This window comes from Ascaphus truei, unplaced genomic scaffold, assembly GCF_040206685.1.
Source record: "Ascaphus truei isolate aAscTru1 unplaced genomic scaffold, aAscTru1.hap1 HAP1_SCAFFOLD_306, whole genome shotgun sequence".
Taxonomy (NCBI): domain Eukaryota; kingdom Metazoa; phylum Chordata; class Amphibia; order Anura; family Ascaphidae; genus Ascaphus; species Ascaphus truei.
In genome coordinates, this window is record NW_027456027.1 from 60,066 (window position 1) to 75,159 (window position 15,094).

At 47.2% G+C, this 15,094-nt stretch overlaps 1 protein-coding gene and 1 long non-coding RNA gene across 6 annotated transcripts in view; one reads left to right on the top strand and one right to left on the bottom strand.

The window, feature by feature from the left end:
* Window positions 1–12,348, top strand: LOC142483195 (uncharacterized). Its single transcript, XR_012797270.1, has 2 exons — window positions 1–73; window positions 9,959–12,348. It is a non-coding gene; the product is annotated as an uncharacterized LOC142483195 (long non-coding RNA).
* The window catches only part of LOC142483194 (uncharacterized), an 18,161-nt gene continuing 14,169 nt past the window's right edge, over window positions 11,103–15,094 (bottom strand). For all 5 annotated transcript variants that reach the window (XM_075583262.1, XM_075583260.1, XM_075583257.1 and 2 more), the window contains one exon: window positions 11,103–14,877. In XM_075583262.1, the coding sequence (XP_075439377.1) occupies window positions 11,303–14,877 (3,575 nt within the window). In that variant the 3' untranslated portion in view covers window positions 11,103–11,302. The remainder of the gene's footprint in view (window positions 14,878–15,094) is intronic.

Consider the following 15,094-nt stretch of genomic DNA (forward strand, 5'->3'; position numbering starts at 1 on the left):
CTCAGAGAAGGAGCGAAGATCAGCAGGAGTCGCCAAAGCAGACGCAAATACCACTATGTGCCACATAACCCGGGTAGGAACTGGTTCTACTTTATACACAGCGATCCACACAACACAAAGGTATGGCTGTAACATTCATATCCCAAAATGTTAAAGGGTTTAATAGCCCAAAGAAGCGTAAGATCGCCTTCTCTGAATTTAGACGGAGAGGCGCGGATGTTGTTTTCCTCCAGGAGACACACTTTAGCACGCATAGTAGCCCGGGATTCTTAGACAAAAGCTGTAGGCAGTTCTTCCTGTCCTCCGTTAAAGAAAAGGAAAAGGGGGTTGCTATGATATTCAATAACAAATCCCCCTTCCAGGTGGAGAGAGTGAAACGAGTCAGTAAGGGGAGATATCTAATTCTGGTAGGGCGCTGCAGCAGTGTAAAGTGACGTTAGCCTGCGTCTACGCGCCTTGTGAAAACGAGCCTCAGTTTTTTGTTGAGTTTTTCCAGACACTCCAACGATGGGCAGAGGGGAATGTAATCCTCGCGGGGGACTTTAACAAAGTGATAGACCCCCGAATAGATAGATCCCCACAGCAGCAAAAAGCCAGACGTGCAGGCAATGGGCCTTTGCTGGAAGGCTTAAGCTGAGGGTGCCTGATAGACATATGGACGGAACAGGACCCGGGCGAGCGTAGTTATACATTTTATTCCCATCCCCATGACAGTTACAGTAGGATCGACCACTTCTTTGTTTCAAGTAGACTGGTTCCACAGATTTCCGACACCAAAATACATGACATTACATGGTCGGATCATGCATCGATAGAGCTGCGGTGCGCACAAATTAGGCCAGTTAGCCCGGGAGCAAACTGGAAACTTAATGAATCGCTGATTAAGATACCAGATCTAACGAAGTCGGTCAGGGAGGAGATTATGCAGTTTTTCCAGACCAACCTGGGCAGTGTGGAGTCCCACACAATGTTGTGGGAGGCTCACAAAGCCACGATGCGGGGGGTTCTGATAAGCATAGCAGCTAGACGGAAAAAGCAAAGGGCCGCCAAATTGGTACAGTTATATAAGAGGTTACATAAGCTCTCTACACTACATAGCCGATCAGGTAGAGGGGACACATTAAAGGAGCTGAAGGATGGAAGGATTGAGCTTAACCTCCTCCTCACATTCCGGGCCGAGAAGGATTTGAGTTGGACACGAAGGAAATTTTTCGAGAAAGCCAACAAGCCGGACACAATGTTAGCTAACAGACTTCGCAATAGGCAACCAAATTATAATATACAAGCAATTAGGACAAAATCAGGGGAGATATCCTCTAACCCCAAAACTATAGTGGAAGAGTTCAAACAATATTATGCACAGTTATATAACGGGGAGAAGGTGGTTCATAATGTGAAGACAAGTGGTATACTGCAAGAATTTCTAGCAGATGCTGCACTGCCACCGCTGAACCGATTGGAGCGCGAGGCAATACAGAGTGATTTCACACGAGAAGAATTAACAGCAGTTGTCAAAAACTTAAAGTCCTCTAAAGCCCCGGGCACAGATGGGTTCTCCAATCTTTACTATAAAAAATGTATAGGTATACTAGCCCCACATATGCTTCGGTTATTTAATGGGGTCCTGGCGGGAGAGCCCTTCTCAGAGCAGATGCTCCAGGCGTCGATCTCCTTGATTCACAAAAAAGACAAAGATCCCACAAATTGCCAAAGTTATAGGCCGATATCATTGATAAATTCAGATGTTAAGATATATTCTAAATTACTGGCCAATCGGTTAAGCGCTGTCCTGCCTAGGCTGATCCATCCGGACCAGGTTGGCTTTATTAGAGATAGACAAGCGGCCGACAATACCAGAAGGATTGTAGATATAATTGACATTGTGAATGCCAACAAGGTCCGGAGCCTGATGCTGAGCCTGGATGCGAAGAAAGCCTTTGACAGGATAGACTGGCCATACTTGGAGTCTACGCTTGGGGCATTTGGGTTCGGGGATAAAATCCTAAGGGCAATAAAAGCGCTATACACAGATCCAGCAGCGAGGGTGGTTCACCAGGGTTTCCCCTCAGAACTGTTTCGAATCAAAAGTGGTACAAGACAAGGATGCCCGCTATCGCCCTTGCTTTTCGCCTTATGCATCGAACCACTAGCAGCACAAATACGTAGCAACCCAGATATAACGGGTGTACAAATTCACTCACAAGAACACAAAGTAGCTTTGTATGCGGACAATATTATTCTGACAATTACAAAACCGCTCACTTTGCTCCCTAATCTCTTTGTGCTCTTGGGGAGGTTTAATCTGATCTCTGGTTTCAAGATAAATCAGGTGAAATCAGAGGCGCTTAGTTTGAACATCCCACGAGAGATGGAGAAACTGATAGAACTCAACTTTGAGTTTAAATGGCAGTCCAAATCCATAAAATACCTAGGGGTGCATATCACAAAAAGGTAGCCTCCCTACAGTATATCAAGCAAATTATCCCAGTCTATTGAGGACTCTAAAGAAGGATTAACAGAAAAGAAATCTGCATGCAGTTGGAAGCTGCAGATTGTGAACTCTGCTCAAGCTGAGGAGGGCATCTAATCCAAACAATTGCTAGGGGGGGTGGTGCTCACAGGGAGTGTACACAGAGTGAATATAAAGAAAGAAAGAATCCCTTTGATGTGGCACTAGAGAGGTTCACCCTAATTAAAACTTGATTTTATTATACCTGATTAAAATAAATTGTTTGGAATAACCACATACAAAAAACAAACATACAATGATATTAAAAGACGGAGAGGTGTGATAGGGTGTTTAGTGGAGGTATGATTATATATAAATACCTCTCTAATTAATACTTAATAAACCCTATAGTAAGGGTGATCGCTATACTGAATAGGTATAGGTATATATCAGACCCCTAAACCAAAGCAATGGAAGGAGGTAAAGGCAGATGAATATGCTTAGCTGTTGGATGTGAGGCTGAGTATATTGCTGGCTGAGTTGAAGCAGCCACTACTCACTGCACATGGTGTAACCAGATACACTGTTGTAAGCTCTATTGTGACAGGTCTAGTGTGAGACCAGCCACATTCCCTGCAGATATATAATAAATCAACCCTAGGGTCTGAGTGCTCTTGCTGCCCACGAACGCAGTCTACGAAGCACTCAGACAGTATATAACCCACACCTCACCGATGAGCCGACGTCACGTGACGGTGACGTCAGACGTACCCTACGTACGTTTCACCGTAACTGGCTTCATCGGGGGCCCTCCACTAAACACCCTATCACACCTCTCCGTCTTTTAATATCATTGTATGTTTGTTTTTGTATCTGGTTATTCCAAACAATTTATTTTAATCAGGTATAATAAAATCAAGTTTTAATTAGGGTGAACCTCTCTAGTGCCACATCAAAGGGATTCTTTCTTTCTTTATATTCACTCTAAAGAAGGAACTGAAAGACTGGTCAGAATATGGTATTTCATAGATAGGCAGAATTTACAGTGTAAAGATGAACATCCTTCCCCGGATACTATACCTGTTCCAGACTCTTCCGATACCCGTGGTGAGATCTGAGATCAAAAGTTACAAACTTCAATAACAAAGTTTATCTGGAGGGGTAAACAACCACGGATAAATGCAACAATTATGCAAAAACCTAGAGAAGCTGGAGAACTGGCAGTGCCATGCTTGTTGTCATGCACGGCGCAATTGTGCCAAATTACACAATGGCATAGAGACCCAGAGCTGCGAAGGTGGGTGGCACTGGAGAGAGAGTTGTGTGCCCCGCTGGAGCTCAGGGATCTAATTTAGTACCCGAAAAAAAGAGTAAAGGACATAAAAGAGCCTCTGACCTCTGTGCTCAATTCAGTATCGGTCTGGGAGGCCTCAAAACACACTTTAATGGCCCCTTTGTACGGTAACCCAGATTTGGCTCCTGGGCTAGAGGGTAAGAATTTTACGCTTTGGCGACAATTAGGGTTTAAAAGACTGAAGGACCTGGAGGGTAGAAATACCATCAAATCATTTGACCAATTAAAGTCGGAAACGGACATCCCTAACACAGAATTTATTAGGTACCTCCAGGTCCGGGCATTTTACAACAAACACTTGGTGAGATCACCGTTAACGAATTTTGAAAGGCTCTGCGTGAGGGGCACTGACACGCGGGGACTGATCTCTACTCTGTACAGAGATGTGGTCGGTGCTGACAAGGACGACACAAACAGACCCCGATTCAGGAGTCAATGGGAGTCAGATTTGCAGGAGACACTAGAGGACGAGGACTGGACAGAACGGCAGAACGGAACTATGACGTCGGAAACAGAGCGCTCCTGGCTATTAAACTCGCGCTTCAGGAATGGAGACATCTTCTGGAGGGAACGGAGACCCCCATTTCGATCTTTACTGATCATAAAAACTTACCTTACATTGAGAGTGCACGTCGCCTTGGGGCACGTCAGGCTCTATGGTCTCTTTTTTTTCGAGATTTAATTATCTCATATCTTACATTCCTGGTTCAAAGAATCAAAAGGCAGACGCACTTTCACGTCAATTCCTGTTTGAGGACAATTCCAAAGTTATCTCCGAAACAATCTTACCCTCCAAATACATTATTTCGGCCAACTCTTTTGATATCCTGGATCAGGTCATCACAGCACAATCTAATCTCCAGAGGGGCCCTAAGGTGCCGGTCGGCCGTCTGTATGCAGCTCCACGCTTCCTTAAGAAGATTCTTGAGTGGGGTCATTCTTCTAGGTCAGCCGGTCATCCAGGCATTAGCAAGACTTCTGACCTCATTGGTCGTACCTTTTGGTGGCCAATCATGTTGCAGGACATTTCGGAGTACGTAAAAACCTGTCCAATCTGCGCCCAGGTTAAGACCGCTCGTAAAAAGCCGTACAGCCTTCTACAACCCCTCCCTATACCAGAACGCCCATGGAGTCATCTGTCCATGGACTTTGTGGTGGAACTTCCAACCTCTAAAGGCATGAACACCATTTTGGTTGTCGTGGATCGTTTTTCCAAGCAGGCCCATTTCGTTCCTCTCAAAGGCCTACCCAATTCCCCCACCCTGGCAGACATTTGTGTTAAGGAAATATTCCGCATTCACAGAGTTCCTCTTTCCATCGTATCCGATCGAGATACACAATTTGTCTCAAAGGTTGGATATCACCCTTCATTTTTCTTCCGGGTATCATCCCCAAACTAATGGGCAAACCGAGAGAACGAACCAGACTCTGGAGCAATACCTCCGATGCTTCATCGCAGACAGCCAGGACAATTGGGTAGATTTACTTCCGTGGGCAGAGTTCTCACATAACTCTTTAAAGAACAGCTCCACATTGAAATCCCCTTTTTTCATTAATTATGGTTTTCACCCGGGTCAGCTGCCCATCACCTCAGTTCCTTCTGGGGTTCCAGCGGCCGATGACCGAATCAAGGATCTTCAGGAATCCTGAAAAAGGATCCAAGAGGCTTTGAGAAAGGCAACCCACAGACAGAAGGCACAGGCAGATCGTCACCGCCGTCAGGCACCAGTCTTCAAACCAGGGGATAAGGTCTGGCATTCCTCCAAGAACATGAGACTGAAGACTCCAAGCCACAAGCTGGCCCCCAGGTTCTTGGGTCCATTCTCAGTAATAGAACGGATCAATCCTGTGGCATATCGTCTGGAACTTCCTCCATCCATGAGGATACCCTCCGTGTTCCACGTTTCACTGCTGAAACCTGTGTCCCAGAGTCCGCGATTCCATAGGACACCGATTGACCCTAAGCTAGTCATAGTTCAGGGGCAGGAGGAGTTTGAGATTCAGTCTATTCTGGATTCCAGGAGGACGAGGGGTTCAGTGCAATACCTGGTTCACTGGAAGGGCTTTGGTCCAGATGAAAGATCTTGGGTACCCTACCATCAAATACATGCCCCCAGACGGCTGAGACTCTCACTCTAAATTTCCCCAAAAGCCATATTAGAGTCGTCCTGAGGCTGCTCCTCAAGGGAGGGGTACTGTAAGGTCCGGGGGAACACCTCTCCCTAAGGGGGTTCCTCCCGCGACCTTACTTACCTCTGCTCCGGCTCACCCCCTTCGCCGCCGCGGGCGGGATCTTCCTTCCCCTCCGCTCCCCGCGGCGGCTACTGAACGCGCGCATGCGCGTGCACGGCCGAGGACCTTTACGTCCTCTCTCAGGAGGAGTTCCCGCCCCCAGCTCAGGCCACGCGCATCTCTCCCGCGCGGCACACGCGCCTGATGCGCGTGCACCGCTCACTAGCTTCACATCCAGCGCAGCTCTGGTAATTTTTTCCCCACCTATCCTTATCTTCCCTGGGGCCGCTCCCTCGTTACTCCGCCTCTCCCTATTGGTCCTTCCTCCTATTTATACCTTGCTCAGCCATTCATTCTTTGGCTGAGCATAGCTTTGTGTGACCTGTGTTACCCACGGTCGTGCCTGCCTCAGTTCCTGTCTCTTTGTCTCCCTAGTGATCCCTTGTGTACCGAACCAGCCTGGCTGTGGACCCGCTCTGGACTTCGACCCTTGGCTTGTATCCTGACCTCCTGGACTCCCCGAACCCCTTTACCTCAGCTTGCAGATTACGACCTACCTCCCGGCTCTGGACCCCAGGCTCTCGGTACCACCTATCTTCTGGAACCTCCCTTCTCGTCTGGCGAGTATCTTACTTTATCTTATACTCCCAGACGGTTCCAGACGCCTATTTTCCACTTTCCAGGCGTGTCCCCGTAGCTGTGGGTGCAGTTGTTACCCATCTCACCTCAGTTTCGGGGACCCTCCTTGTCCGTGGTGAGCACAGCGTAACAGTGACACAGATAGAAGGGAGTTATGAGTCTGTCCCTCTCCCCGCAGGGTGGCACAGTGACACAGACAGAAGGGAGCTATGTGTCTGTCCCTCCCCCCGCAGGGTGACACAGTGACACAGACAGAAGGGAGCTATGAGTCTGTCCCTCCCCCCGCAGGGTGGCACAGTGACACAGACAGAAGGGAGCTATGAGTCTGTCCCTCCCCTGCAGGGTGACACAGTGACACAGACAGAAGGGAGCTATGAGACTGTCCCTCCCCCCGCAGGGTGACACAGTGACACAGACAGAAGGGAGCTATGAGTCTGTCCCTCCCCCGCAGGGTGACACAGACAGAAGGGAGCTATGAGTCTGTCCCTCCCCTGCAGGGTGACACAGATAGAAGGGAGCTATGAGTAGCTACAGAACTGATTTATTTAAAAAAACAACTCACATGCAGGATATTGCTTGAACTGCAGCTTTAATTCTTCCCTGGTAAACACAGAGGCAAAGAATTTGTTTAATACCTCAGCTTTTTCCTTATCTCCAATAATCTGCCTACCCATCTCACACTGAAAGGGTCCTATATTTTCTTTTCTCATTTTTGTTGTTATTAAGGTACTTAAATAACTTTTTAGGGTTGGTCTTACTTTCTATTGCAATCCTTTTTAAATTATCAATTTTTGCTAATCTGATTGCCCTTTTGCAATTTGTGTTACATTCCTTATAATTCTGATACGATGTCTCCGTCCCTTTTGACTTCAAGAATTTCAATGTAGGTACAGACTGATTGGCGCTTATCCAAACACTACAACAGCACCACCCAGTGGTGGAAAGTAAATAAAACAACGAATACACTCAATCTATTATAGTAGCACACTGCAGTGGGACTGGAATATATCCAAAGTTAGTTACATACAGATGTCACAGTGCCACATACACAAAATAATATAAAAACGTAAAAAAAAACATAAAAGACCGATATTAAAAATCAAATATAGATACTAATAGTATATTGTAAAAAAAAAAAAGTTAAAAATGTCGTAACCACTCAACCTCCAAAAAGGAAAAGCCAGGTTCCTCCGAGGATAAGGGTGCACAGGGGACGAGGGACTGCGTCGCAGACAGTTAGCCACGGTGGCTATGCAGCTTCCTGGTGGGTTCTGGTTGCAGCAGTGTAGCTGATAGCAGTAGGTAGGGTAGAGTTGGGTAGGAGGAGATAAGGGACTGATAGCATAGTATGTCTAAAAAGTAATCTTTAATACATAACAAGCACATAAAATCCCTCCTGAGGGCACACCCTGCTTGCCAAACTCCCGTTTGGACCCGTTCTACCTGCATGGCCCCTTGCTATTTTCCCCATCACTATCTATTCTATTTAGTTCGTTATCTGTATCATTCCCCTCCCCCCTCCATCCTAGTTCTAATCTCCTCCGACCTTTTTAACATTCTCCCCCCTAGCACAGAAGATCCCTCTTCATTGAGGTGCAACCCGTTCATACCATAAAGATAGCACCTCTCAGAGAAGGAGTCCCAGTGCTCTATAAACCCCAACCCCTCCTTCCTACACCACGTGTATGTATTTACCCCCCAAAGTGTCCAATGGGCAGGAGGCAGTCATGGGGGATCTCATGGAGGCATTCATGGGGGATCTCATGGAGGATCTCATGGAGGCAGTCATGGGGGATCACCTGGAGGCAGTCATGGGGGGATCACATGGAGGCAGTCATGGGGGATCACATGGAGGCAGTCATGGGGGATCACCTGGAGGCAGTCATGGGGGGATCACACGGAGGCAGTCATGGGGGATCACCTGGAGGCAGTCATGGGGGATCACCTGGAGGCAGTCATGGGGGGATCACATGGAGGCAGTCATGGGGGATCACCTGGAGGCAGTCATGGGGGATCACATGGAGGCATTCATGTGGGATCACATGGAGGCAGTCATGGGGGATCACATGGAGGCAGTCATGGGGGGATCACATGGAGGCAGTCATGGGGGGATCACATGGAGGCAGTCATGGGGGGATCACATGGAGGCAGTCATGGGGGGATCACATGGAGGCAGTCATGGGGGATCACATGGAGGCAGTCATGGGGGATCACCTGGAGGCAGTCATGGGGGATCACCTGGAGCCAGTCATGGGGGATCACATGGAGGCAGTCATGGGGATCACCTGGTAGGCAGACATGGGGGGATCACCTGGAGGCAGTCATGGGGGGATCACCTGGAGGCAGTCATGGGGGATCACCTGGAGGCAGTCATGGGGGATCACCTGGAGGCAGTCATGGGGGGATCACCTGGAGGCAGTCATGGGGGATCACCTGGAGGCAGTCATGGGGGGATCACCTGGAGGCAGTCATGGGGGATCACCTGGAGGCAGTCATGGGGGATCACATACAGTGACAGATTCTTACATCCCATTAAAAAAAATCTGTGTTCACTCTCTGTTACTGTTGGGAAAGGAGGTATATTTATAACGTTATTGGGGACGTAAAAGGGGGTTCTCCCCTTCTCTAATAGGTGTGTGTGTTACTCCACATTTAAATAAGACAAGTTCAAAAAATGAAGGAAAGAAGCGTATCCATAGTTAGGTGGACACTCGGCTCCTGATCCCACTCTGAGGTTTATTTTAGGATTTAAAGTGGCTATTGAAGGCTATGCAGTCTGTGTGAGAGGGGTATCTTCAGCCAGCTGAATCGTTTATACTAACCACCATAAGTCTACTCACTTAGAGAAGCGATCTCAGGGCATGTCCCTCCTGGTGGCACGTTGGGTAAGAGGAGGGAGAAACAAGGGACTTGCAGGGGGAGCAGAGGCAGGAAGGTATTAGAATTCTGGTATTTAAACCCCCGCCTCAGGACACCTAAGACCATCAATGAACACACCACTTCCCAAGTTGGCAGGTCAGTTTCATTTTGCCAGGTTACGACAGATCCAATGTGATCATTCTTCCTGTAATTATACAGGTAAATAAGAATTTTAACCCAGGTTAGTGTTAGGACCTGCTACGGCCATGCCTTGAAAGTGGCAGCAGGCTTAAGACGCTTTGGCCAAAGGGTTAAACTAAATGACCCTTTTTTCAAGAGAATATATATATGTATTTCACTGTGTATTTCTGTCACATTGGAAGCAGCTTTGGGCATTTTTGTCTGTTTTTTGTTATACTCCTAAGACCATACCCCTGATGAAGCACTATTGGTGCACGAAACGCGTAGAGGTGACGTCAGCACGCAGCGTGATACCGTGACGTCGGAGGTCAGAGTGCTGCTTTCCATCCGCTCCAGCCGTTTTCCACACTTCCACGAGGACACAAACTCAAAGCTAAGTTCACTGCAATTGCCACCTGCAATGATACCTAACTCTATCTGGGACGATTTAAGCTTGGTTGGTCCTGGTTTTACACGACCTGTGGTCCTCAGTGGTGTTGCTGTAGGACGGATGTTTAGATTTATGTGTTTTTTTAAAATCAATTTTAAATGTTATGAACATTATTTGTGCTCTTTATAAATGTGACTTATTGGTACTTATTTTGTGTTTTTTGTTTTCTTTTTTGGTTTTATATGTTTCTAAGTGACCCCGCGGATTACGGCAGAATGGGAGCTGCAGTGAGATAACTACAATTATCTAGAGGATATGAAGACTTTTTGGAACATTGCGCCTTGCATTTCTCTCTTGGTGTTTGTTACTCCACATTTAAATAAGACAAGTTTTTAAAAAATGAAGAGAAAAAGCGTATCCATAGTTAGTTGGACACTAAGCTCCTGATCCCACTCTGAGGTTTGTTTTTTTGGGGATTTAGAGAGGCTATTGAAGGCTACGCAGTCTGGGTGAGAGGGGGTATCTTCAACCAGCTGAAACGTTTATGATAACCACCCTAAGTCTTAAAACCTGAAGTTGATAGATATCAGGAGTCTGGAGGTCACCCTGCCTTTTTCACCAGCTTCTCTAGGTATCTGGGACCAAGTCTCAGCTCTACAGAGGACACTCCCAGCAAGTCAACCAGTGGCTGGAGATGTCCCAAAAGCCTTTGGATCGACCAGTTGAAGGTCTTCTAAAAAGAACCCCCAAAATATATTTTGGATGTATGTATAATGGGGATGGGGCAGGTGACACACCCTTGACCCTGCAGAGAAGGTCAGACTGAAGAAGACTTCCAATGGAAAAGGTCACAAAAAGCAGAGCACCACTGATTGTATTGAAGAGCCAGTAATTGGAATAAAGAAGTAAGGAGACAGGTGAAAAGGAAGTTTATAAGAAACTTGCGGTGAAAGGAGAAATGTAGCAATTGGGAACTGTGCAGTCAGACTCGGCATCACTTTATATTTCTTCATGTTTATTATTTGTAACTTCTAAAGAAGACTACATGTTGAACAGAAGGTTTTCCGGCATCACACTGAAGGAAGTAACTTGCTTACATAAGGACAACTGTGCAGTTTCCACCTCCGTTTAGTTAACTCTGGTTCTCAGGTCTTGGGAGGTCAGGAAAGCTCTTGTACAAGGACAACCACGACCATCTCTACTTCCTGTTTCTTTCTAGCGTTTCCACCTCCACTTTAAGTTCTTTCAAGGACCTCACTCTCTCTGGAGACCCCGGCTTCCCTCCCTCCGCCTCTTCTTTGATCAGCTGCTCAATGTAATCTGTAGTGGAGGTTAGGTTGGCTCTAAGAGAGATCTCTTGAAGGCGACGGAGCCGTTGAGATGCTCCGCTGATGAGCCGTAGTACCTCTCCTTTGGCCCTGGAAAACTCCTGCTGAAGTGTCACAGTCAACATTTCCAGTGAAGTCACCTGCCTTGATGCCTCTTCGTACTTCTTCTTCAGATCTTCATAAGTTCTTTTCTCTGCCTTCACAATGTGCGTCCACTTGAATTCTTCTGTGCTGTGGTCTGTCCCCACACATTTACGTGGACACACTTGGCAGTAGCTCCCGTGTGCCCTGTAAGATGCCATATAGTTGGCGATATTTGCAGGATCATCATCAAACCAGCAGCAGGTGGTGCAGCAGTTGTCACAATTCATTGCTTGTGAGCCGTAGAGGACTTCCTTAGTGGGAACGATCACGTTCACAGTATACTCAAAGTTTTTGTTGCCTTCCTTCTCGTTCATGTGATGCCTCAGAGCTTCCTGTGTCTTTCTCAGCTCATCCAGCTTTACCAGCTCGGTTTTAATCTGCAATCCCATCCCTTTCAGTGACGCCCCGAGCTCCTCGCGCTCCCGCAGCACTTCCTTGGTCAAGGTCAAGCTTCTTGTTTCCAGGATGTTCAGCTTGGCGAAAAAGTCCTTCACGCTTCTGGTGACCATTTTCCAGTAGAGCTCATTGAAGTTCAAGTCCTTCTCTCCAACCGTAGTGTTCTCATCAAACAACACAGAATTATTGAATTTGAAGTGGATCAAACCTGCTTCATCCTTGGGAAACAGGACATTGGATTCTTCTATGGCTTTCAAAACGGGAGGCGTCTGTCCATCAGAGAAGGTGATTAGGAGCTGGATGTTGTCCTTAATGTCCTTCCCAAATATGGAAAACATTGATTGAAGCACAAGCTTCTGTTTGGGTGTAAAAACAGCAGGAGCAGCCTGGATTACAAAGCAAATGGCATCTAAGCTGTCAATTCCACCTGAAGTGGAAAACACCTTTTGGATCTTCAGGGTTATCTCATCCTCTCCCACTCCTAGATTGTCTTCGAATCCTGGAGTGTCTATTATGGTTAGGGAAAATGGGATCTGAAAGCCGCTGCCAGCGTTTATTTCATAGATCGTAACCTCGCCTGTTGTGCTCTGCGTTTGGTTGGTAGCTTCTTGTACCAGCTTGAATCGGAAGTTGTCCTTCCACTGCACTCCCAGGGCATAGTTGACCATCATGTTGATGAGAGATGTTTTACCTGTTCCAGTCACACCCAATAACAGGATCACCTTCTTGTTCCTTTGAAGTTTCTCCTTCCCCAGGGTGAACCTCCTGCACCCTTCTGGACCATTTTGAAGAAGGGTGGTTCCAAGCTGGTAAATTGAGGGTTTTCCAGTCGTCAACAAGGTGCTCTCCTTGAGAAACAGGAGGCAAGCCCTCTGTTCTTGTCTGTCTTTCGGTATCAAGATGATGGCCTCGTCACTTGGATCGCTAACCCCGAGATTCCCTTCATATATGGCTGACACTCTGAACCTGTAGGAAGTATCAGGAAGAAGACCATCAATGTCACAGGTCTCTCTTTTTCTTAAACATATCTGTTCAGTCCAGGAATCTTTCCCGGTTCCCTGTTTGGTTTCTGGCTGGTATTCCACTTTATATTCTCTTATCTGGACTCCTTTGCCAATGGCGGCAGGTTCCTTCCACATGAGTGTAATTTCAGAATCTCCTAGAAGGGCAGCATGTGGAATCCCAGGGGGGCTGCTGGGTTGAGTCTTTGCTATATCACTGCCATCACTGACCTCGCTTAGCCCTGGGATACAAACTGCAGCATATCGAAACTGGTACCTTGAATTAGGCAAGAGGTCTTTCACCGCATATCTCTGAAGATTGCTCTGGGTATTGACCTCCCTCCACTTTTCATCTTCACACTTATACTCCACCTTGTAGCTATCGATCTCCGCAACCCCGAAATCAGCCGGAATGAGTTTCAGCTCGATGCTGTCATAGGATCTCCTTAGAATCACAGGGGGACTGGGTTTGGCTGCAGGATTAAATGCAGTACTCACCAGGTCCCCCTTGTCATACAGATATACTGAAACTCCAGCGTTGTTGGGGTCTGGAGTTGAGGACACAATGAACTTTGTACACTCGCTGGACGCGTTCACCTTATAGAATGTTTGAAAAGCCTTTAAATACAGCCTGGCCTTGTTCGACACTTTCTTCTCTTTGAACCATGGCATAACCTTCTTGTCTACATAGGCTTTTTCACTAGATATCTCCTTCTGGAGCCATATCCTCAGATCTTTCAGATACTCCTCCTCATCATCTAATGAGCTGAAATTCAAGGACAGGACGCAGTCGATGGTTGGGTCGAGAACAAGAAGGTTCAACTCACTCTCAGTGGAGATGACTTTCACCTCCTTTAGCGCTATCAGATAGGAATTCACAAAGTTCATCTCCTGAAGCTTCCTGCTTAGGAATTCATTAAAATGTTGGGTGTTGAAGGGTGACAGTCCTCTGCTAATTAAGATGTCACCCAGAATGCTCTCCTCTTCTCCTCCTCCACGGATGGCCGGAAGGATCTTTGCCAGTTGCTTCTGGAAGTTTAACCTTGATTGGTGACTGAAATCCTTGACCTTCTGGATCTTCGTCTTGATATCTGGGAAGGTGATGGCTACATAATGCTTCATCATGTCATTGCACTGCATAGTGACCTCTCGTATCTGTTCCATCATACACTCTGCTTCAAAAAGAAGATTCACACTGATATCTCGCACCATCTTAGCTGCTGTCGTATCAAGTCTCACCAGGGGGTACAGCCAGACTTTGACGGGCACAGCATGCTCCCCCTTCTCCCCGAGCATCTTGGGAAGCGAGCGATAGATCTTGATGGCTTCCTCGTAGTTTGAGGGGTTGCTCTCCAGAGCGAAGTCCCCGTGAAACTTACAACTGAACTTGTTCGCGTTCTCTTTTTCTTTCTCGCTCATCTTAAGGGAACCTTCTCCCTCAATGGTGATCGATGGGATGCTTTTGATGGAAAGATTGAGGCTACCCTGGACATCTTGGATATTCTCGCTGGAGGAGATCTCTCGGTCAAAGATGAAGAAGGCCTGAGCTCCATACAAGATGCCGACCACCACGTGCGTGGCCGTCCTCTGGTCAAACACCTCCTTGTAAGTGATATTCCGACTCCCCAGCTGATTCATGCTGAGCTGCTCGAACCTGGTTGTCCTGGAGTACTGAAGAGACACGCGGGCCTGGTTCTTGGACTTCTTGGTGTCATTGAGGAAGGCAGCCGATCCTCCCACTGTGACGAGGCCACCAAGAAAGCTGGCCTTGAGGGACGCCGTGACATTGAGGGCATTGGCCTTGTCCGATATGGAGTCCGATGCGATGACCTCGAATGATGTGTTTTCCTGGGACTGAATGCGCAGATCCTTCTTCAGAGACTCTGTGTCCCACAAGGTGACCCCTGCAGAGAGAGAACAGTAACACTAGACTGACATTTTTGGACTTCCGAGATGTCTTTTAAATTGGGTATTCCCTTGTTTATCAAATTCCTCCTCTGTCTCTTCTTTCTCTTTCAAAACAGCCCTCCTTTTTCTAACACCCTGTTCCCCCCTCCTCTCTATCTCAAAAACAGCCCCTCCCACCTTTCTCTCCCCGTTCCTAAAGACGGTACACTATTC